A 22,323-nucleotide genomic window follows, 5' to 3' on the forward strand; every position below is an offset into this window, starting at 1 on the left:
CGCACCAGACTAAATGCTTGATTTATTCGATTCCTTTTATAATAAATTTCAGCCCATTGCTGGTTTGTATGCGATGTGAGTGAGTGACGTGACTTTTTTTGAACTTCTGGACACATGCTGTAGCTGTTGCCACGGCAGTAAGTAGGCTAGTAAAAATATCGAATTCCGAATGCAGCTCGGCTCAAATGAACATGAATCGAACATGAACAAAGGTGTTTGTGTATCATAATTTCCAATATTTTGGCTTCACGCCTGATAGTCCATGTTAAACCTATGCAAGGTTTATGTTGAGTTCCAGCAGCAGAGTGGTGCTGTCTACGACGATGCATTCGGAAGGAGAAGGCGAATTTGTTCCTCTTTAGCCATTTCGGCATATTTATTGGAGACAAAATAAACCGCGGCTTTTCGCCATAACAGTTGGGCTGTACTGACAAACACGAATGAAAATTGCACACATAAAAATGTCTGAAAAAAAGTGTCTTCTTGTGCCCTCTTGTGTTGTTAAAAGAATGTAACATTTATACAAATCATTCATACCAAACATAGGCGACCAAACAAAGGCTACCGCTTCTGACATGATATCAAATCGATGACGTCACGAATCGCGTACCCCTACTTTAAAAATCTCCACTACACCACTGGATAATGCGGAGTACAAATTTTTGCCAGATTACATTAAAGTACAATTAAAACAAACCTTCTCTGTGGGTGTCTGAAATGAAATTCAAACAACCATGAAGTGCACTCCATATACACTATATGGCCAAAAGTATGTGGACATCTGACCTTCACACCCATGCATGGTTCTTCCTCAAACTGTTCCCAAGCACACAATTGTACAGAATGTCTCTGTATGCTGTAGCTTTACAGTTTCCCTTTACTGGAACTAAGATGCCTAAACCTGTTCCAGCATGCCGATGCCCCTGTACACAAAGTGAGCTCCATGAAGACATGGTGTGTTAAGGTTGGAATGGAAGAACTCGAGTGTCCTTCACAGAGCCCTGATTGAACTCAACCCCACTGAACACCTTTGGGATGAACTGGAGCCTCAACAACCCAACATCAGTGTCTGACCTCACTAATGCTCTTGTAGCTGAACTGAATGAACACAAATCCCCAAAATCTAGTGGAAAGCCTCCCCAGAAGATCGGTGCTTATTAAAACAGCAAAGAGGGAATAAATTTGGAATGAGATGTTCAACAAGGACATATACGGTGGATATAAAAAGTGTACACACCCTGTTAAAATGATTGGTTTTTCTGATGTAAAAAAAAAGTGAGATGACGGTAAATAATTTCAAAACTTTCCCCACCTTTAATGTGACCTATAACCTGTACAATTCAACTGAAAAACAAACACATCTGTTTGGGGGGAAAAACATAAAAAAATTAAAAATATACAATAAGCTGGTTGCATAAAAGTGTTCACACCCTGAAACTAATACTTTGTTGAAGCACCTTTTGATTCAATTACAGCATTCAATCTTTTTGGGTCAGAATCTATCAGCCTGCCACATCTAGACTTGGCAATATTTGCCCACTCTTCCTTGCAAAAGCGCTCCAAATCTGTCAGATTGCGAGGGTGTCTCTTGTGCACAGCCCTCTTCAGGTCACCCCACAGATTTTCAATCGGATTTAGGTCTGGGCTCTGGCTGAGCCATTCCAAAACTTTTTTGGGGTCATTGTCATGCTGAAAGATGAAATTCCTCTACAGCTTTCTAGCAGACACCTGAAGGTTTTGGTCCAAAACTGACTGGTATTTAAGAACTGTTCATAATTCCCTCCACCTTGACTAAAGCCCATGTTCCAGCTGAAGATAAACAACCCCAAAACATGATGCTGCCACCACCATGCTTCACCGTGGGTATGGGGTTCTTTTGGTGATGCGCAGTGTTGTTTTTGCACCAAATATACCTTTTGGAATTGTGGCCAAAAAGTTCAATCTTGGTTTCATCAGACCAGAACACATTTTCCCTCATGCTTTTGGGAGAGTTGATGTATTTTTTTTTTTGCAAAATTTTGCCAGGCCTGGATGTTTTTCTTTGACCCTACCTCATAGTCCAGACATATGGACAATACGGGAGATTGTCGTCATATGTAGTACACAACCAGTACTTGCCAGAAATTTCTGCAGCTCCTTCAGTGTTGCTGTAGGCCTCTTGGCAGCCTCCCTGACCAGTTTTCATCTCATCTTTCCATCAATTTTGGAGGGATGTCCAGTTCTCGGTGATGTCACTGTTGTCCCATATTTTATCCACTTCTTGATGACTGTCTTCACTGTGATCCATGGTATATCTAATGCCGTGGAATTTAAAAAAAAAATTTTGTATCCTTCTCCTGACTGATACCTTTCAAAAAGATGCTTTGTAAGCTCTCTGTGAACCCTGGCTTTTGCTGGAGGATGCAACTGAGTAAATGTCTGAACTTTATTTGGGGTTAATCAGAGTCATTTTAATTGATGGCAGGTGTGAACCCAAAAAGACTGAATGCTGTAATTAAATCAAAATGTGCTTCAACAAAGTATTAGTTTAAGGGTGTGCACACTTTTATGCAACCAGCTTATTGTATATTTTTAATTTTTTTATGTTTTTCCCCCCAAACAGATGTGTTTGTTTTTCAGTTGAATTGTACAGGTTATAGGTCACATTAAAGGTGGGGAAAGTTTTGAAATTATTTACCGTCATCTCACTTTTTTTTTACATCAGAAAAACCAATCATTTTAACAGGGTGTGTACACTTTTTATATCCACCGTATATGTCCTTGTTGAACATCTCATTCCAAATTTATTCCCTCTTTGCTGTTTTAATAAGCACCGATCTTCTGGGGAGGCTTTCCACTAGATTTTGGGGATTTGTGTTCATTCAGTTCAGCTACAAGAGCATTAGTGAGGTCAGACACTGATGTTGGGTTGTTGAGGCTCCAGTTCATCCCAAAGGTGTTCAGTGGGGTTGAGTTCAATCAGGGCTCTGTGAAGGACACTCGAGTTCTTCCATTCCAACCTTAACACACCATGTCTTCATGGAGCTCACTTTGTGTACAGGGGCATTGGCATGCTGGAACAGGTTTAGGCATCTTAGTTCCAGTAAAGGGAAACTGTAAAGCTACAGCATACAGAGACATTCTGTACAATTGTGTGCTTGGGAACAGTTTGAGGAAGAACCATGCATGGGTGTGAAGGTCAGATGTCCACATACTTTTGGCCATATAGTGTATATGGAGTGCACTTCATGGTTGTTTGAATTTCATTTCAGACACCCACAGAGAAGGTTTGTTTTAATTGTACTTTAATGTAATCTGGCAAAAATTTGTACTCCGCATTATCCAGTGGTGTAGTGGAGATTTTTAAAGTAGGGGTACGCGATTCGTGACGTCATCGATTTGATATCATGTCAGAAGCGGTAGCCTTTGTTTGGTCGCCTATGTTTGGTATGAATGATTTGTATAAATGTTACATTCTTTTAACAACACAAGAGGGCACAAGAAGACACTTTTTTTCAGACATTTTTATGTGTGCAATTTTCATTCGTGTTTGTCAGTACAGCCCAACTGTTATGGCGAAAAGCCGCGGTTTATTTTGTCTCCAATAAATATGCCGAAATGGCTAAAGAGGAACAAATTCGCCTTCTCCTTCCGAATGCATCGTCGTAGACAGCACCACTCTGCTGCTGGAACTCAACATAAACCTTGCATAGGTTTAACATGGACTATCAGGCGTGAAGCCAAAATATTGGAAATTATGATACACAAACACCTTTGTTCATGTTCGATTCATGTTCATTTGAGCCGAGCTGCATTCGGAATTCGATATTTTTACTAGCCTACTTACTGCCGTGGCAACAGCTACAGCATGTGTCCAGAAGTTCAAAAAAAGTCACGTCACTCACTCACATCGCATACAAACCAGCAATGGGCTGAAATTTATTATAAAAGGAATCGAATAAATCAAGCATTTAGTCTGGTGCGATTGAGGCACCTGCGTATACAAAATACATGACATGCAGCCATTGGGTTAAGCCCTACCATGCACAACTTCTTAAAGACTTGAGTATTTCTTTAAATTTGTCATTTCACATTTTTGGATGTACAACAAAACACTAAACAGGAAGGCCACAAAGATTATGAATTTCAAATAGGGCTGCTCGATATTGGAAAAAATCAATATCACGATTTTTTCAGTAAATATTGATATCGCGATTTTTAAAACGATATACACCTTTTTTTAAAGCCCCGATCATCAACACCCGAGGCACCGGGCCACATTTTTATAGTACAGGCCTCATAGGCTACCTGTCAACCCTTCCCATTGTACCCTGAAACGCCTTTTACTTAAACTATTTACTGTGCAAGCGCATAGGTCCTATAGCCTGCACAAGGCTCACGTTCTCCTCACTCAACATTTCCGATCACAGAGGATGGAGCCAGCGCTGGTATTACCAGTGATTACTGCGTAACGTCCACACTGGCTCGTAGCCAGCCAAGGATAAAATCTCTCTCTCACACACACACACTACAACGTAAGCTTGTGTGTTGTTAAGACACCAACATTAAACACGCGCACACACACGGACTGGCCATCGGGAGTAGCGGGAGTTTTCCCGGTGGGCCGGTGGTTCAGTGTGGGCCGGCGGAGAAAAAAAAAAGTTGCGCGCTGGCCTTTAATATGATAAGCAATGTTAACAGTTTCTTTAAGAAACTGTTAACATTGCTTATCAATGTTTAATTGATCACTTTAATATGATAGTGATCACTTTAATATGATAGTTTAATATGATCACTACTTTAATATGATAAGCAATGTTAACAGTTTCTTTAAGAAACAGATTTGTTTGTTTTTCCATTGAACTGTACAGGTTATAGGTCACATTAAAAGTGTGAAAAGTTTTGAAATGATTTATCATGGTCTCATTTTATTTTACATCAGAAAAACCGATCATTTTAACAGGGTGTGCACACTTTTTATATCCACTGTAGGTGTGATGGTCAGGTGTCTACAAACATTTAACCACATACTGTACATTCAACACCATTGAATGTAGGTCCAATAATGAGCCCTGGGGGGTACATTAGTGTAAATTGCATACAATCTTGGAGGACTGAAATGGACTCCTCCTGTACCCCTATTTCTGACAGTGTATAGTGAGAACAGGATGAACAATTGTAGCTTTTATCGATATCACTAGTATGAAAACTAAACCTTATTTAAATATGAGAGATAGAAAAACATGAATGTTGGTAAATAAACAAAGGAATCTGCAAAAATAGATTATATAATAAAATAGTGAATTTTCCACATGCACACACTTCAATACTTCCTGACACTTCTTGAAAGTTGTAGGTTTACATACCTGATTCATCAGGAGCAGTTACACGTGCCATTTCAGACAGGAGTCCTTTCCAGTTTTTATGTTCTGGGAAGTCAATGATCACAGTTTCTTCACTTATGGCTGTGAAATGGAACAGATTTCAATTTATAATCAAACTCTGAATTCATCTGTGGTTTAACTTGGATTATAACCAGCAGAAGACTTACATTTGACTAGGCCTACACTCTCGTGTGTGACAGTGTTACCCCAGTTAAATTTAGGTGTGTTCACAGAAGATTTCACTCGAACTCTGTCACCAACCTTGATATGGACTAGTAGAAAGAAAGGGATCAGGAGCCAGCTCTCAAAGAAGGAAGAACTTTCCAGAAGATTAGGATTCACCTATTTCTACTTACAGTTTGCAAACATGTTGTCTACTGTCTGCTTGGAGAAAGCCCCCAGATTCTCTATAAATTCAGAAACCATGCTGCTCGCATCACTAAAAGAGATGGGTGGCTCTAAAGACCGACAGGGCACCTCTTCATCTCCAGAGGGACTGGGCATGGTCTCAAAGTTCTGTTAGAGGACAAAAAAACAAATGTTTTCACAAAGAGTCATGTTCAAGTTGGCAAATTAAGTCCAAAAGTTACATCAATATTTACATCCAGAAAGTTCCTTGTATTCAGAATCAGGTTATGCAGGTTTGGCATTTTTGCCAGATTTTTCAGTATCTGAAGTTTTTCAGTGGCATCTAGAACACCACTTTTAAATGCATGAAAGAGGAGTTAAAGAAGCTATCTTCGTCAACCTGAAATGACCATCATTGAACATAGGCGGCGGCCTGAGACACCACTTATCAGCCACCTACAATGCTGTCCTTGGCACACTTCCCAGAAAACTGAATACACATCCACACCAAGACTCAGCTGAGTTCAATGACTCTCATGATGGCAGAAAGAGCCAACAACCCACAGATCATCCAAACGACCCTCTAGGCTGCTAACACCATTCACAACCGGCCTCCAGTGACCCTAACAACTACAGGATGACTGAGTGTCAACGACTCATGTGACCTCAACAACTCTCCTTAGGTTTGTTTTTGGTCCACTAGAGGATAAATACCTGGAATTCCTCACCAGTCAGACAGAACAGAAGAAGCCTTTCAGATGAGAGGTGAAACGTCTTCAAGAATTTCATGCAAGTCCAGTTGCCTTCTTTAGCACCTACAGTTTACAATGATCTGGATGACTGAGAACCTTCACAGACATATTTTAAAAGCAAGCACTTGCCTTTAAGCCAAACAAAATCAGATTCCGTTCTGTTGTCAAATGTAACATAAAAAAGAGACAATTTACCTATTAAAAATAAAAAAGACTAATATGATGATCTATGAATGAGAAGACAGTTAGCATTGAGATAAATCTAATAGGAGTGTACAGTAGTATATCACTAACACCAGGGTTGCAGATATGCTTTTTGAACTGGGGGGGACAAAGCTGCCAGCAAACCAATCCCAACCCCACCATGTGTTGTCAACATGTGTTGACTTTCTAACTATGCCTGTGTGTTGCGTGAGTGGCAGTCAGTCAACAACTCTTCGCAAAGTTTCCTTATGAAACAATATGCTCGCTGAAATTATGGCAGGGAACGCCAGATTAAACATTAAAACTGCCTTCTGAGCACTGTATCTACAGGCTACCACCGAAAGAAAGAGGCTACCAGAAAGGCATCTCTACTCCGTACGATTTTACTTTCACTACGACATTACTTTGAACAGACTATCAATAAATTGCAAGGTGATATGATAAAGTAAGGCACAGTTTACTTACAGTCGTTGTTTTATGAAAAAACGATGCAATCGTTTTCTGCCTTTTTGGTTTGGCACCCTTCATCATGCCGTGTTGGGGTCCTGAACTAGGAGCTGTCCCCGATATGCCTGCCAAACTTGTTGTGGGTAACCATAGCAACCAAGCTCGAGCTCGCAACCCGTGCAGTCTGCGCAGCTCAACCAACTGAATATCAGTCTTTGTTTTGTTTTATGTGAGTTGTTGCAACTATGTATGTACTGCTGTGCACCTCAATAAACCGAATGGTAATTAGTCTTTTGATTTTTCCGTGAGGTTTGCCTTATGCAAAGAAAGACAGCATAGACATTTTTTCCTCCCTATAAGTGGGGGGGACCGAACGAGGTGAATTTATATCTGGGTGGGACGAATCCCACCCGTCCCACCCTCTATCTGCGCCCGTGACTAACACTGTATATCACCCCACAAATAGTCCTAGTTATAATTATCACATTCATCAACCTTTGTTGAGTGCATTCGTTGTTGGCTACTGGAGCTTCGGATAATTTCTAGAGCAACCGAAGTTTTCTGTGTTTTGCCAATAGTTGGGTTTTTTTGTGATTGAAATAGTTTTTTTCTGCTGCTTGTACCTGTCCAATACTCTGCTTATCTGCTGCTTGTTAGGCGCGTGCTGCTCTACTACTTTGAATTTGTTACATAGAAGTTTTGAGTTGGGTTGTTTATCTTTTGGGATTTTTGCTCCTTCTATTTTGTTTGAACTTTGGATTTTTTTCCTCTCTGGACTATTTTTCTACCTCTGTGGACTCTGTTTATGTTTACCTTCAGTAAAGAGGTTTTCCTCTATGCTTGTGCCTCCTGGGATTCTCTGCAATTGGGTCTGAACTGTTTCTGTGGTCTAACGGGGAAGAGTCAAGTTTATTTGTCTAGCGCTTTTAACAACAGACATTGCTGCAAAACAGCTTTTACAGAAAATTATCCCCAAAGCTGGATTGATTGGGGAGGTTTGCGTCAGGAAGGGCATCCAGTGTCGTAGACATATGCCAAATCAAATATGCAGATCAATCTGCTGTGGCGACCCCTAACGCGAGCACCTTCACCTTTCACCTGTCTTCTTCGCGCCCTAGGTGGCACATAAGGCTTCAGCAGTTTCTCTCCATTTCTTCTTGTCCGCAGCAGTCTCCCTCACCTCATCCCATGATCTCCATCCAGCTTCAGCTCTTTCTTTCTCAACTGTCCGGCGCCATGTTGTTTTTGGCCTTCCTCTCTTCCTTTTTCCTTCTGGTGCCCAGGTCATAGCTACATTCATGAGATTGTTTCTGTCTTGCCATAAGATGTGTCCAATCATCTTCCACCTCCTCCTCTTCACTTCGTTGCTTAGCAGCCTACAGTTTGCTTGCTTCAGGAGTTCCTCTGTGGATACATGTTCTTCCCAACGTACTTTCATTATTCTTCGAAGACATTTGTTGTTGAAAACGTCTATCATCTTACTATCTCCTTGATTCATTTTCCACGTTTCACAACCATATACCAGGATTGGCACAACCAGCGTCTTATAGAGCCTAAGTTTAGTTTTCCTTGATATATTGCAGGATCTCCAGATCTTTTTCAGTCTTATGAATGCCCCTCTCGCTTTCGACAAACGGTTCTTCAGGTCTTTCATGCCTCCACCATCTTTACATACTGTCGCTCCTAGGTAACTAAATTCTTCCACATCTTCAATCCTGTCTTGTGTTCCGATGGTAAAGTGTTCTTGGCTGCTTGGGTTAATTCTCATCATCTTTGTCTTCTGCACATTGATCTTCAATCCCACACGCCTAGCTTCTGCGTCTAACTTGTTTAATTTATATTGCATTTGTTGCTTGGTGGAAGAGAGCAATGCAATATCATCCGCGAAGTCTAGGTCATCCAGCTTTGATGTAAATTTCCATCTTATTCCGTTTTCACCATTCCCAACTGTTCTCCTCATTACCCAGTCAAGTACTATCAAGAACAGGAACCCTGACATATTACAACCTTGCTTTACTCCTGTAGTGACTTCAAACCATTCGCCTGGTTCACCCTCTTCTTCAATTGCACATTGAAAGCCATCATAGAATAACTTTACCATCTTCACCAACTTCTCTTCCCTAACGCGAGCAGCCAAAAGAAAAAGATCCAAGGTCTGAATTCCAACATGTGTAAATTCAAGAAAAATTTGACCGTAAATATGGCCTATACTCTTCATTTTTGTAATAATATTAACAATAGTTTTACACACTCCCTAACAGAATCTAACCTGAAGGAAGTCAATGTTATCCTCTGTCTGTAAAAGCTTGTCTATGAGTTCTTCTTTTCCCATCAACATGGCAAGTTCAAGCTCCAGTTGTTCTTGAAGACCTAAAGCTCGATCCTTGTCAATCTCCAACTGAGCTTTGATTCTGTCAATCGCCTCAGTGCAGCTTTTCTCAAGGGATGCGATTAGTGAGCTGAAGGCTAGCTGTGTGTCCTCCACTGCCTGCTGTGCAGACTTCTGTATTAAAAAAAACACAATTTGTTATATGTGATAAATATTATCAGATATATATACAGTATACAGTGATTTCCACATGTAAAAACGTGCAGACTTAACACTTGTACATTTCAAGCTGTAGCTTGCAAGCTGTGTTATTAACCCAGAAGAGTATGAAGCCTTAGAAGGGACATGGAGGGGGAAAAGAAAAGATGTACCTTTGCGAGATCTCGTAAGTTATGTGCTATCTTGTGAAGTTTTCAGTTACATCAATGTACTTCCGGGTTAGTTTGGCAACATGCCATAAATATAATGCAGTGAATTAATGGGTCATTTTTTATTTATTAATGCTTTAGAAAACAGTTAAAGCAAGAGGCACAGCCTACAGTACTGAAGCTTATGATGAAAAACATATGCAAGATTTTGCAAAGTTTTTCTACTGAGGTGAATCTACTTCTGGGTCAGTTTGGCAACATGGAAACAGGGCTGTAGTGGAGGCTATAGGACCACCTCCATTTACAAAATAGCATATATGCACCCAGCGCCGGCGATTGCTATAAGCGACCTAGGCAATTGCCTAGAGCGCAAAGTGTGCCCAGGGGCGCCAAGGGCGACCAAAACCCCACCAAAAAGGAGGGATGGAGTTATTGAATGGAGATGTTACCAAGTGCATCAGTGGTGTACAGTGTTTTCAACCACTGTGCTGCCGAACTCTAGTACCGCGGAACACTAGTGTGCCATGAGAGATCACCAAGTGTACCGTGGAAAATTATAGAATGACTGTATATTGTAAATATTGGCAACAGCGTTTTAGTTTCAGTCAACATTTTCTATTGGTGATGTGCCTTGAGATTTTTTCATTGAAAAAAGTGTGCCCTGGCTCATGAAAGGTTGAAAACCTTTTTTACAACACCTCTGATGCGGCTGGGGATGTAGAAATACGCGCTCCTTACCTCTGCTGTTACACTACCTGTAACAGTATAGCTTCTGCTGAAAGAAGCTTTTCAAAATTAAAACTGCTGAAGACATACTTAAGGTCAACAATGAGTCAAGAACGTCTGAATGGGCTTGCTCTGATGAGCATCAACCAAGAGATCTCAAGAGAAATATCATTTGATGATATTATCAAGGAATTTGCCATTAGGAAGACCAGACGAGTCCCATTGTAATGTTACTTCAATAACAAAGTACCCATAATAGCACTTTTGTTTGAAAATACAGCCCATTGATGTCCTAACAGGGTGCTTAAGTTTGCACAATTTAGAATTGTAGAATTTTTTATTCATTTAATTTGTTAATTCTTCAGAGATGACTTAACTTTTAATAGCAAAAAAGAAACTAAAAATAATTTATTGTTTATTGTCCATGTACTACACTTTGAACAGGGTGCGGAAGAGTTTTTGCCCATTATATGGAGATATGTATTGAATTTGTGTGGTCATTTTACTTTGTGACACTTTATGTGAATAATGATAACAATAATAACAATAATGAAAAAGATAAAAATGACTTCTTGTTTATTGTCCATGCACCCTACATTGTTTAATAGTAATAGAATAGAGTGATTAGATTAAAGTGTTATTTAGATGTTATTAGAGGGTTTTTTCCCTGGGGAGGGCGCCAAAACTCAATCTCGCCTAGGGCAGCCAAAGACCTAGAGCCGGCCCTGTATGCACCTCTAAATAGTGTTTATGCAACTCCTAGCATTAGTTTCCTATTGTATTATGAGTGCATGCTGCAGTATATTAAAATTAGCACTGCATTCTCACCATTTACAGTATCTAGACTGTGTGATCAATTATATCGTCTCTTTCTCGAGGCTATCAGAGCCATTATGTGTGTGAGGTCACTGTGGTTACACCCACTGAGTGGCAGAATGCCTCACTTACTGAGTGGCAGCGTTAGCATTCAACTCAAATGCTGTGAAAACACATAAAACCCCCACATCTACAAAATGGATGTAATGTCTTTATATTTGAGGGCAAATTCAAAAGTCTATGAACCTCCCCCACCGGTGTGTACGCTCCAATGTTGTGGTTTCCATGTTGCCAAACTGACCTGGAAGTACATTGAAATACTTTGCAAGATCTTGTAAAATTACATCTTTTTTCCCCCATGAGCTTAAAAAGAGCAAAATAAATAAATAAATAAAAATTATAATAATAATAAATTAATGCTTGTTTTCTCCTGAACCTCTATTGCATGTTTTACATGTAACCCAACTGGAAGTATCAGTTTTTAAAAAGCATTGTTGCCGCCATGTTTGGTATCTTGAAACATGCTGGAAACACGTCCTCCTTCTTACATTAGCATTTTTACAGTGTTTCATTACTTACTACATGGGCCTCAAAGGCATTTTGCAGATCCTGAAGCGCTTCCTCTTTTTCTTTGCGTTTCTCCACAAATTGGCATTTATGATCCTGCAGTATGACCTATAAAGGTACAGTAATTATACAAATTTAATTATGAAAACCTAACAAATTCACACACACACACACACACACACACACACACACACACACACACACACAAAATTAAAGCTGTCTAACTGTACTGTTCTGAGGTGGAACCATCAACATCTTTTGTACTTTTAAGGCTGGTTTATACAACCCCAATTCCAAAAAAGTTGGAATGCTATGTAAAACATAAGTAAAAACAGAATGTGATGATTTGCAAATCATGGAAACCCTATTTTTCATTGAAAGTAGTATAAAGACAACATATCAAATGTTGAAACTGAGAAATTTTATTGTTTATATATATATATATATATGCTCATTTTGAATTTCATGTCAGCAACATGTTTCAAAAAAGTTGTGACGGGGCAACAAAAGACTGAAAAAGTTGTGTAATGCTAAAACCCCCCAAAACTAATTAGGTTAATTGTCAACAGGTCAATAAGATGATTGGGTATAAAAAACCCTCCCAGAGAGGTGGAGTCTCTCAGAAGTAAAGATGGGGCGGGGTTCACCACTCTGTGAAAGACTGTGCAAACAGTGCAACAATTTAAGAATAACGTTCCTCAATGTAAAACTGCAACGAATTTAGGGATCACATCATCTATGGTCCATAATATCAATAAAAGATTCAGAGAATCTGGAGAAATCTCTGTATGCAAGAGACAAGGCTGAAAACTGACATTGGATGCCTGTGATCTTCAGGCCTTCAGGAGACACTGCATTAAAAGCAGACACGTGTCTGTAGTGGAAATCACTGTATGGGCTCAGGAACTTCAGAAAACCATTGTCTGTAAAAAAAACCACTTCATTATTGCATCCACAAACGCAAGTTAAAACCAGATATAAACAATATCCAGAAACCTCATCCCTTTCTCTGGGCCCGAGCTCTTTTACGATGGACTGAGGTGAAGTGGAAAACTGTCCCGAGGTCTGACAAATCAAAAGTAGAAATTCTTTTTAGAAATCATGGACCCCACATCCTCCAGGCCAAAGAGGAGAGGGACCATCCAGCTTGTTATCAGTGCACAGTTCAAAAGCAGCATCTGTGATGGTATGAGGGGGCGTGAGTGCACATGACATGGAGAGCTTGTACATCTGGGAAGACATCATTAATGCTGAATGATATAAACACGTTTCAGAGCAATATGCTGCCATCCAGACAAAATCTTTTTCAGAGATGATGTTCTTTCTTTCAGTAAGACAACGCCAAACTGCTTTCTGCACATATTACAACTGCATGGCTCCATAGTAAAAGAGTCCAAGTGCTAAACTGGCCTTCCTGCAGTCCAGACCTCTCATCTCATCTCATTATCTCTAGCCCCTTTATCCTGTTCTACAGGGTCGCAGGCAAGCTGGATCCTATCCCAGCTGACTACGGGCGAAAGGCGGGGTACACCCTGGACAAGTCGCCAGGTCATCACAGGGCTGACACATAGACACAGACAACCATTCACACTCACATTCACACCTACGGTCAATTTAGAGTCACCAATTAACCTAACCTGCATGTCTTTGGACTGTGGGGGAAACCGGAGCACCCGGAGGAAACCCACGCGGACACGGGGAGAACATACAAACCCCACACAGAAAGGCCCTCGCTGGCCACGGGGCTCGAACCCGCAGTGTTAGGACTAGGACTGTTTTGGCCTCTAGAGGCCGCTGTTATTTCCTTTTCATGTCGTGTTTATTTTGGCCTCTAGAGGCCGCCACTGTTCCTGTGTTTTGTGTTTGTGTTAATTGCCTAATTATCTTCACCTGTGTCCTTAATTAGTTTGTCTATTTATACCCCTGAGTTCAGTCCTCTTGTCACGGAGTCTTTGTGCTGTTATGTTTATCTCCAGTTTCCTTTGTACTGTGTTTTTTGATCTTCTTAGCTTTTGAATTTTTGCACTTTGCTTTTCTTTTGGATTATACTCTTTGGTTTTTTTTTGTCTTTTGTTTTGCCCTGTATATAGTGTATATAGTTTAAATAAACCTTTTGATTCTTTTTCTACTTCCGCCTCACGCCTCTGCATTTGAGTCATCCCCCTGGTGGCCTAGTGGGGGTTTGCTGGATTATCACACCAACGAACCAGGTTCGAATCCCAGCAAAACCCTAACAGAAAGACTCCGTCATGACCGACTCAGCAGAGGCTGCTTCAACTGTCTACCCGGCCAACCTTCAGGGAATTATGGCAGCTTTGACACGCTTCGGAGCGACCATGGACGCTCATGGACGTACGCTCACCAGCCAACGTGAGGCCCTCGCTCGCCACGAGGAACTGCTTCAGCAAATTGGGAAAACCCTGGCACAGCTGACATCTCTGCCTGCATCTCCTGCTCCTGATCCAGCTCCCACTCCTGCTCCAGTGCCTCCTGCAATGCTGCCTTCTTCACCTCGCGAACCCAGCCTTCCTGCACCACAGAGGTATGATGGCAAGCACAGTGAGTGCCGAGAGTTCCTTACCCAGTGTCAACTCACCTTTGAGCTTCAGCCTACCACCTACACTACGGATCGCCGCAAGATTGCCTTTGTGATCACCTTATTAGCTGGTAAGGCGCGAGCCTGGGCTACTGCTATCTGGCAAAGACAGGGACCTGAGTGCTTTGATTTCCAGCTGTTCTCTGAAGAGATGCTTCGGGTCTTCGATCAGGCAGACATCAGTACCGACGCAGCCCGAAAGCTCATGTCCATCCGGCAAGGAGGAAGCGTCGCAGATTACGCCATCTCGTTCCGAACACTCGCAGCAGTAAGTGGATGGAACGAGACTGCCCTGGTGTCAGCCTTCCACCATGGTCTGTCTGACCCCATCAAGGACGGTCTGGCCTCTATTGGATGCCCAAGTGACCTCGAAACCCTCATCTCACATGCTATTCGTCTGGACAACAGGATGAGAGAACGCCACCAAGCCTTGAGCCCCCCCAGCCTCCCTACCTCTACCTGGAGACCATCTACCTCCTTCAGTGACTGTCCAGAACCCATGCAAGTGGGTCGTACTCGCCTCTCCGCATCTGAGAGGGAGCGCAGAAGGAGGGACAAGTGCTGCATCTACTGTGGCAAGCCTGGTCACTTCCGAGCATCATGTCCCGAACTCTTGGGAAAAGGACCGCCCCGTCCAGCCGAGGGAGGGTTGTGACGGGGCCTACCCTCTCTCCCGGACTCCCTGGCCAAGGAATCTACATCCCGGTCTCCATCTCCTGGGGTGAGTCTGTCCACTCTTGTCAAGCTTTGATAGACTCAGGGGCGGCTGGGAACTTTATGAATATTCACTTCGCCCAAAGCATCAATATTCCGACTGCACCTCTTGAAGTCCCACTGTCTGTGTCTGCCCTCGATGGCCAAGCGTTAGGTGATGGAAGAGTCACCCAAGTTACTTCTCCAGTTTTCCTCCAGTCTCAAGGTCACAAGGAAGAAATATCCCTGCACCTGATTCCTTCACCTGAGTTCCCAGTTATTCTAGGCCTTCCTTGGCTTACTCGCCACAACCCTCGCATAGACTGGGTAACAAGCCAGGTTGTGGAATGGGGCCCTGCATGCCATGCCTCTTGTCTGCTCTCTAGCTCTCCTGTGTCTCCTGCCGAGCCCCCTGATCTCATCGAGTTATCTCAAGTTCCCACAGAGTACTGGGATCTCAAGGAGGTATTCAGCAAGAGCAGGGCCGCCGTTCTTCCTCCGCACCGGGCCTACGACTGTGCCATCGACTTGCTCCCTGGGACTACCCCTCCTCGTGGCAGACTGTTTTCACTCTCTCAGCCAGAACGCAAGGCCATGGAGGAATACCTCAAAGATGCCCTGGTCTCTGGGTTTATTCGACCCTCCACTTCACCTGCTGGAGCCGGCTTCTTCTTTGTCGGCAAGAAGGATGGGGGGCTCCGACCATGTATTGATTACAGGGGCCTGAATAAGATCACTGTGCGCAACGGATATCCCCTTCCACTGATGTCCACAGCTTTCGACCTGCTCCAAGGCACCACCGTCTTCACCAAGTTGGACCTACGGAACGCATACCACCTCATCCGTATCCGACAGGGAGACGAGTGGAAGACTGCCTTTAACACCCCGTCTGGGCACTACGAATACCAGGTGATGCCCTTCGGACTCACCAACGCACCAGCTGTTTTTCAGGCCCTAATCAACGACATCTTAAGGGACATGATTAACCTATACGTTTTTGTCTACCTCGACGACATCCTTATCTTTTCCAAGACCGTGCAGGAGCACCGCCACCATGTCCGCCAGGTTCTCCAGAGGCTGCTACAGAACAATCTGTTCGCCAAGGCCCAGAAATGCGAATTTCATGTTCCCGAGGTCTCCTTTCTGGGATTTATTGTACGGACAGGCCAACTCCAAATGGACCCTGCCAAGACCCTGGCCGTCCGGGATTGGCCTACTCCCAAGTCCGTTAAGGAGGTTCAGCGGTTCTTAGGATTCGCTAACTTCTACCACAAGTTCATCAGGAACTTCAGTTCTGTGGCAGCACCCATGTCTGACCTCACCAAAGGGACAGGTGGATCTTATGGCTGGTCTCCTCAGGCAGAAAAGGCGTTCAAAGACCTCAAGGACCGCTTCTGCACGGCACCCATTCTGGTTCTCCCGGACACCTCCCAACCATTCATCGTGGAGGTGGACGCCTCGGACAGTGGTGTCGGCGCGGTGCTCTCTCAACGTTCGGAAGGAAAGCTGCACCCCTGCGCTTACTTCTCCCACCGCCTGAGTCCTGCTGAGTCCCGGTACGATGTGGGGGATCGAGAACTGCTAGCGGTCAAACTGGCCCTTGAGGAGTGGAGGCACTGGCTGGAGGGAGCACAACATCCATTCCTGGTTTGGACTGACCACAAGAACCTGGAGTACCTCCAGCAAGCCAAGAGACTGAACCCTCGACAGGCTAGGTGGGCCCTGTTTTTCAGTCGGTTTGACTTCACCCTCTCATACCGCCCCGGCTCCAAGAACACCAAACCTGACGCACTGTCCAGACTGTTCTCTGCCACTAACAGGGAGAATGAAGTCGGGCCTATTATCCCTGTGTCCCGGATTGTGGCCCCTGTCCGCTGGGGTATTGAGGAGGCTGTCCGACGAGCCCAACGCCAGGACCCCGGTCCTGGGACGGGGCCACCAGGCCTCTTGTACGTCCCACATCAAGCCCGGGCCAAGGTTTTCCAGTGGGGTCACTCTTCCCCTCTCACCGCCCACCCGGGAGCTCGGAGGACCCTGGACTTCCTGAAAAGACGCTTCTGGTGGCCTAACATGGAGAAGGAAGTAAGGTCATTTGTCCTGTCCTGTGAGGTTTGCACCAGAACCAAGAACCCACGACAGCGTCCCCAGGGTCTCCTGCATCCTCTGACCATTCCCCGGCGTCCCTGGTCCCACGTGGCAGTCGACTTTATCACGGGTCTCCCTGAGTCACAAGGTAACACGGTCATTTTGGTCTTAGTTGACAGATTCTCCAAGGCCTGCCGCTTCATACCACTGTGCAAACTCCCCTCTGCTCTTGAAACTGCGAAACTTTTGTTTAATCATGTCTTCCGAGTCTTTGGTCTTCCACAGGACATCGTCTCAGACCGAGGGCCCCAGTTCTCCTCCCGAGTGTGGCACGGGTTCTGCAAGGTCATCGGAGCCACTGCCAGCCTCTCCTCTGGGTTTCACCCACAGTCCAATGGTCAGACGGAGAGGCTCAACCAGGACCTGGAAACCACCCTGCGAGGCCTGGCTATGGATAACCCGACATCGTGGAGCACCTGGCTGCCATGGGCGGAGTACGCCCACAACACCCTGCAGTCATCGGCCACCAAGCTGTCACCATTCCAGTGCCAATTCGGGTTCCAGCCACCTCTGTTCCCGGACCAGGAGGAGGACGCGGGGGTGCCCTCGGTCAACCAATATGTGAGACGGTGTCGCAAGACCTGGAGCAAGGTCAGGAAGACCCTCATACAGACCTCCAGAACCAACCAGACTCAGGCCAACCGCCATAGAAGACCTGCACACGCTTTCCGCCCTGGGCAGAGTGTTTGGCTGTCCACTAAGGACCTTCCACTGCGGGTGGAGAACCGCAAGCTTGCTCCTCGCTACATTGGCCCCTTCAAGGTGGTGCGCAGGGTGAACCCTGTCTCCTACCGGCTCCAGTTGCCCCGGACTCTGAGGATCAACCCCACTTTCCATGTTTCCCTGTTACGGCCCGTACTGACGTCTACGTATGCCCCTGCCCCTAGGAACCCCCCACCCCCCCGCATCTTCCAGGGGCAGACTGTGTTCACTGTGAATCGCCTGCTTGACTCCCGCCGGGTCCGCGGCGGGTTGCAATATCTGGTGGACTGGGAGGGCTATGGTCCTGAGGAGCGCTGCTGGGTTCCTGCTCGGGATGTCCTTGATAAAGAACTATGTCGGGACTTCCATTCGGCCCATCCGGATCGCCCTGGGAACGTCAGGAGACGCTCCTAGAGGGGGGGGTCCTGTTAGGACTAGGACTGTTTTGGCCTCTAGAGGCCGCTGTTATTTCCTTTTCATGTCGTGTTTATTTTGGCCTCTAGAGGCCGCCACTGTTCCTGTGTTTTGTGTTTGTGTTAATTGCCTAATTATCTTCACCTGTGTCCTTAATTAGTTTGTCTATTTATACCCCTGAGTTCAGTCCTCTTGTCACGGAGTCTTTGTGCTGTTATGTTTATCTCCAGTTTCCTTTGTACTGTGTTTTTTGATCTTCTTAGCTTTTGAATTTTTGCACTTTGCTTTTCTTTTGGATTATACTCTTTGGTTTTTTTTTTGTCTTTTGTTTTGCCCTGTATATAGTGTATATAGTTTAAATAAACCTTTTGATTCTTTTTCTACTTCCGCCTCACGCCTCTGCATTTGAGTCATCCCCCTGGTGGCCTAGTGGGGGTTTGCTGGATTATCACACCAACGAACCAGGTTCGAATCCCAGCAAAACCCTAACACGCAGTCCAGACCTGTCTCCCATTTAAAATGTTTGCCGCATTATGAAGCACAAAATACGACAAAGATGTGAGACCCTGAACTGTTGAGCAACTGAAATTGTATATCAGGCGAGAATGGGACAACATTTCTCTTTCAAAACTACAGCAATTGGTCTCCTCAGTTCCCAAACATTTACAGAGTGTTCTTAAAAATAGAGGTGATGCAACACAGTGGTAAACACACCTCTGTCCCAACTTTTTTGAAATGTGTCACTGACATAAAATTCAAAATGAGCATATATTTTTCAATAAACAATACAATTTCTCAGGTTCAGCAATTGATATGTTGTCTTTGTAGTATTTTCAATTAAATATACGTAGGGTTTCCAAGATTTGCAAATCTTCACATTGTTTTTTTATTTATGTTTTACACAGTGTCCCAACTTTTTGGAATTGAGGTTGTGCTTATGTGTAATAACTGTAACAATAACTATGCAATCATCTTCTTCTTTTGGCTCCTCCCGATTAGGGGTCACCACAGTGGATCTTTTCAATCCGCATGTGAGATTTGGCACAGTTTCATGACGGATGTCCTTCCTGACGCAACCCTCTCCATTTATCCAGGCTTGGGACCAGCACCAAGAGTACGCTTATGCACCCGCAGTGGCTGGATTTAACAATAACTGTGCAATAAGTTTATTTATTCCATCCGCATGGCTATTTCCTTCCACACGGCTATTTATATGCAATATATGGTTTACATTTTACATATTTTATATATGTTTGCATCTTTCATACGTTACATATCTGTTTAATATTGTAATCACTTTTCCCTACTTGCATGTGAGCAACTGCAGATATACTCCATTGTCCCTTGGATTATTAAAGCATTTCTGATTTCTGAATCCTTCAAGAAGTTTAGTTAGGCTGGGTTGTCCATATCAATCATAGGGTTGGCCCCATTGTTGTTAATTCTCACAGCTCTGAATGAGATATGGATACTGACTGAAGTATGTTACATGAAAAGCATTCCTAAGATCAACGGGGAGGACACATATGGTATTATGACAAATCTGTAGTAGAAATACTCCTCCTGGAAACCTGTGTTAGACATGTACACGAGTTTTTCTGAAGAGCTCACAGGATTCATTTAGCTAATTGCAATGGTGGGGCTGTCTGAGGTTGAGTTTTCTCTGCATTCATGATAGTCTGTGGAACACAGAAGAATACAAAGCAAGTCCCTTAAAGTTTAACTAGGTTCTCAATGCCACGTTACAAAAAGCTTTCCATTTCCTCAATGGCGTTGATTACAAGAAGCTGTGAGGTCTGTACAAGGCATATTTATGACCAGAAACAAGGATAAGCAGAGCTGATAACTGTATGAACTGGCCATAGTTCAGTGACTTGACACTCATGGTTTCTGTAGCAAATCCTCTGTTGCAGTTTATCCAGCCACATCTGTTCAAGTAAATTATTGATGACAGACCAAAGATTCCTTACAACACATTCAGAAAGGGCTGAAAATTACAGACTTTTGTAGATTTATTTTTTGTTCCATTGAGCCTTAATGGTCTAATTATTGAAGTGATAACATGGCTTGTTTAAAAAAAAGTTAATGATGAAAAGAGACTCTTTAATGATGAGTAGAAAGAAAGAAAGAAAGAAAGAAAGAAAGAACAACTTTATTCATCACACACTTGTGAAATTTCCTCTCTGCATTTAACCCATCTGAAGCAGTGAACGCACACACATGAGCAATGAGCACACACACACACCCAGAGCAGTGGGCAGCCATGCTAACAGCACCCGGGGAGCAGTTGGGAGTTCGGTGCCTCACTCAAGGGCACCTCAGCCCAAGGTCGTCCCATATTAACCTAACCTGCATGTCTTTGGATTGTGGGGGAAACCGGAGCACCTGGAGGAAACACGGGGAGAACATGCAAACTCCACACAAAAAGGCCCTCACCGGCCGCTGGGTTCGAACCCAGAACCTTCTTGCTGTGAGGCGACAGTGTAGCAAGTTTATTATCCCTGATTCAAGTTTAAACCAGAAATGTTTTATCTGTTCAGAGTCTGTGAATTTATTTAAAAGTAATAAACCAAAGTTCATGATGAAATGTTCACAGAATTCTAGGCAACTCCCCTACAGCCCAAGACTGTGAGAGCACAAGAGCCCAAATGAAGGCTTGTCAAAAGTTAGCATGGATTTTTACAAAATATAAGAAGTCATTTACTTCTAACATTTTAATATTATTCAGAAAAAATATTATTTTAAATGTTTTTTTCCCAAGAAAGTCTTTCCCATGCTGTGTTAAACAATGAATAGCCCTATGTTTTAAAATGCTCATTTGCTTATGAAGTTATGTTGAACATAAAACAAATATATAAGACCATTATAAATAAGGCATGAACTAATCACTAAAGTTTAAGCAATAAAAGGTATTTATTATTTCTGACAGTGCTCTAAAATAAATGATTGTTAATAATAAGAAAGTGTCCCACTTGTTTCTGGTCTCTTTCTGCTGCAGATGAAACCGTGTCATGGCCTTTGTGCGCGTCCACCACACAGCTCATACAGATGCACGTGTTGTCGGTGCGACAGAAAGCCTCCAGCAGTCTATCGTGTCTCGGACACGTCGGAATCCTGGTGGCAACGATTAACTTGTGTCTCCGAAGAGCAGGAAAGTCATGGTGAGGCTGGAGATGTGTTTCACAGTACGCTGCCCGACACTCCAGGCATGATCTCACCGCTCTGAGCTTTACACCAGTGCAGAAATCACACTCAACTTCTCCTGGATAAGCAACAGCCAGAGCAGGAAGGGAACTCTCATACGTGGTGGTCCTCAGGTCCTCAAGGATTTCAGCCAGCATTGTGTTTTTGTTCAGTGCAGGTCTTGTAGGAAATTCATGTCTGCACTGAGGACATCGAGTTGTACCGATCTGATTCTGTGACCAGTAGGCTTCGATGCAGCTCATACAGTAAGAGTGTCCACAGGGAATCGTCACCGGATCCTTCATCAGATCCAAACACACTGAGCAGTTGTACTGATCTCTATCTCGGAACACTGACATTGCCATTTTAATCTCAGCAGAACACCACTGAAAAGTCTTTGTGAAGTTCCTGAACGTCTGTCTGCTTTCGACTCGGCAATAAGATAAGTGAAAAAGACTTCCTGCTTCCTTGTGACTCACTGAGAATTTTTTTTTTTCTTTCCTTTATGATCATTACTTCAGACCATGTCAAAGAGTTCTTCTTCACTAAGATTCACAAGGAATACAACAACAAGAAGTTTAATTTATATAGTGCCTTTCGCCAACCCAAGGATGCATTACCAAAAAATCAAAACAGAATGACAACCAAATGAAAAGGAACCCATCAAAAT

At 43.5% G+C, this 22,323-nt stretch overlaps 1 protein-coding gene across 1 annotated transcript in view; it reads right to left on the minus strand.

The window, feature by feature from the left end:
- The window catches only part of LOC132882486 (E3 ubiquitin/ISG15 ligase TRIM25-like), a 34,836-nt gene extending 12,763 nt beyond the window's left edge, over positions 1 to 22,073 (minus strand). The window contains exons 1-6 of the mRNA XM_060915601.1: positions 21,443 to 22,073; positions 11,933 to 12,028; positions 9,384 to 9,617; positions 5,720 to 5,879; positions 5,531 to 5,635; positions 5,346 to 5,444 (exon numbers count right to left, since the gene is read on the minus strand). Of these exons, the coding sequence (XP_060771584.1) occupies positions 5,346 to 5,444; positions 5,531 to 5,635; positions 5,720 to 5,879; positions 9,384 to 9,617; positions 11,933 to 12,028; positions 21,443 to 22,018 (1,270 nt within the window). The 5' untranslated portion in view covers positions 22,019 to 22,073. The remainder of the gene's footprint in view (positions 1 to 5,345; positions 5,445 to 5,530; positions 5,636 to 5,719; positions 5,880 to 9,383; positions 9,618 to 11,932; positions 12,029 to 21,442) is intronic.
- Between the last annotated feature and the right edge of the window lie 250 nt (positions 22,074 to 22,323).

Source organism: Neoarius graeffei, chromosome 3 (genome assembly GCF_027579695.1).
Source record: "Neoarius graeffei isolate fNeoGra1 chromosome 3, fNeoGra1.pri, whole genome shotgun sequence".
Classification (NCBI taxonomy): domain Eukaryota; kingdom Metazoa; phylum Chordata; class Actinopteri; order Siluriformes; family Ariidae; genus Neoarius; species Neoarius graeffei.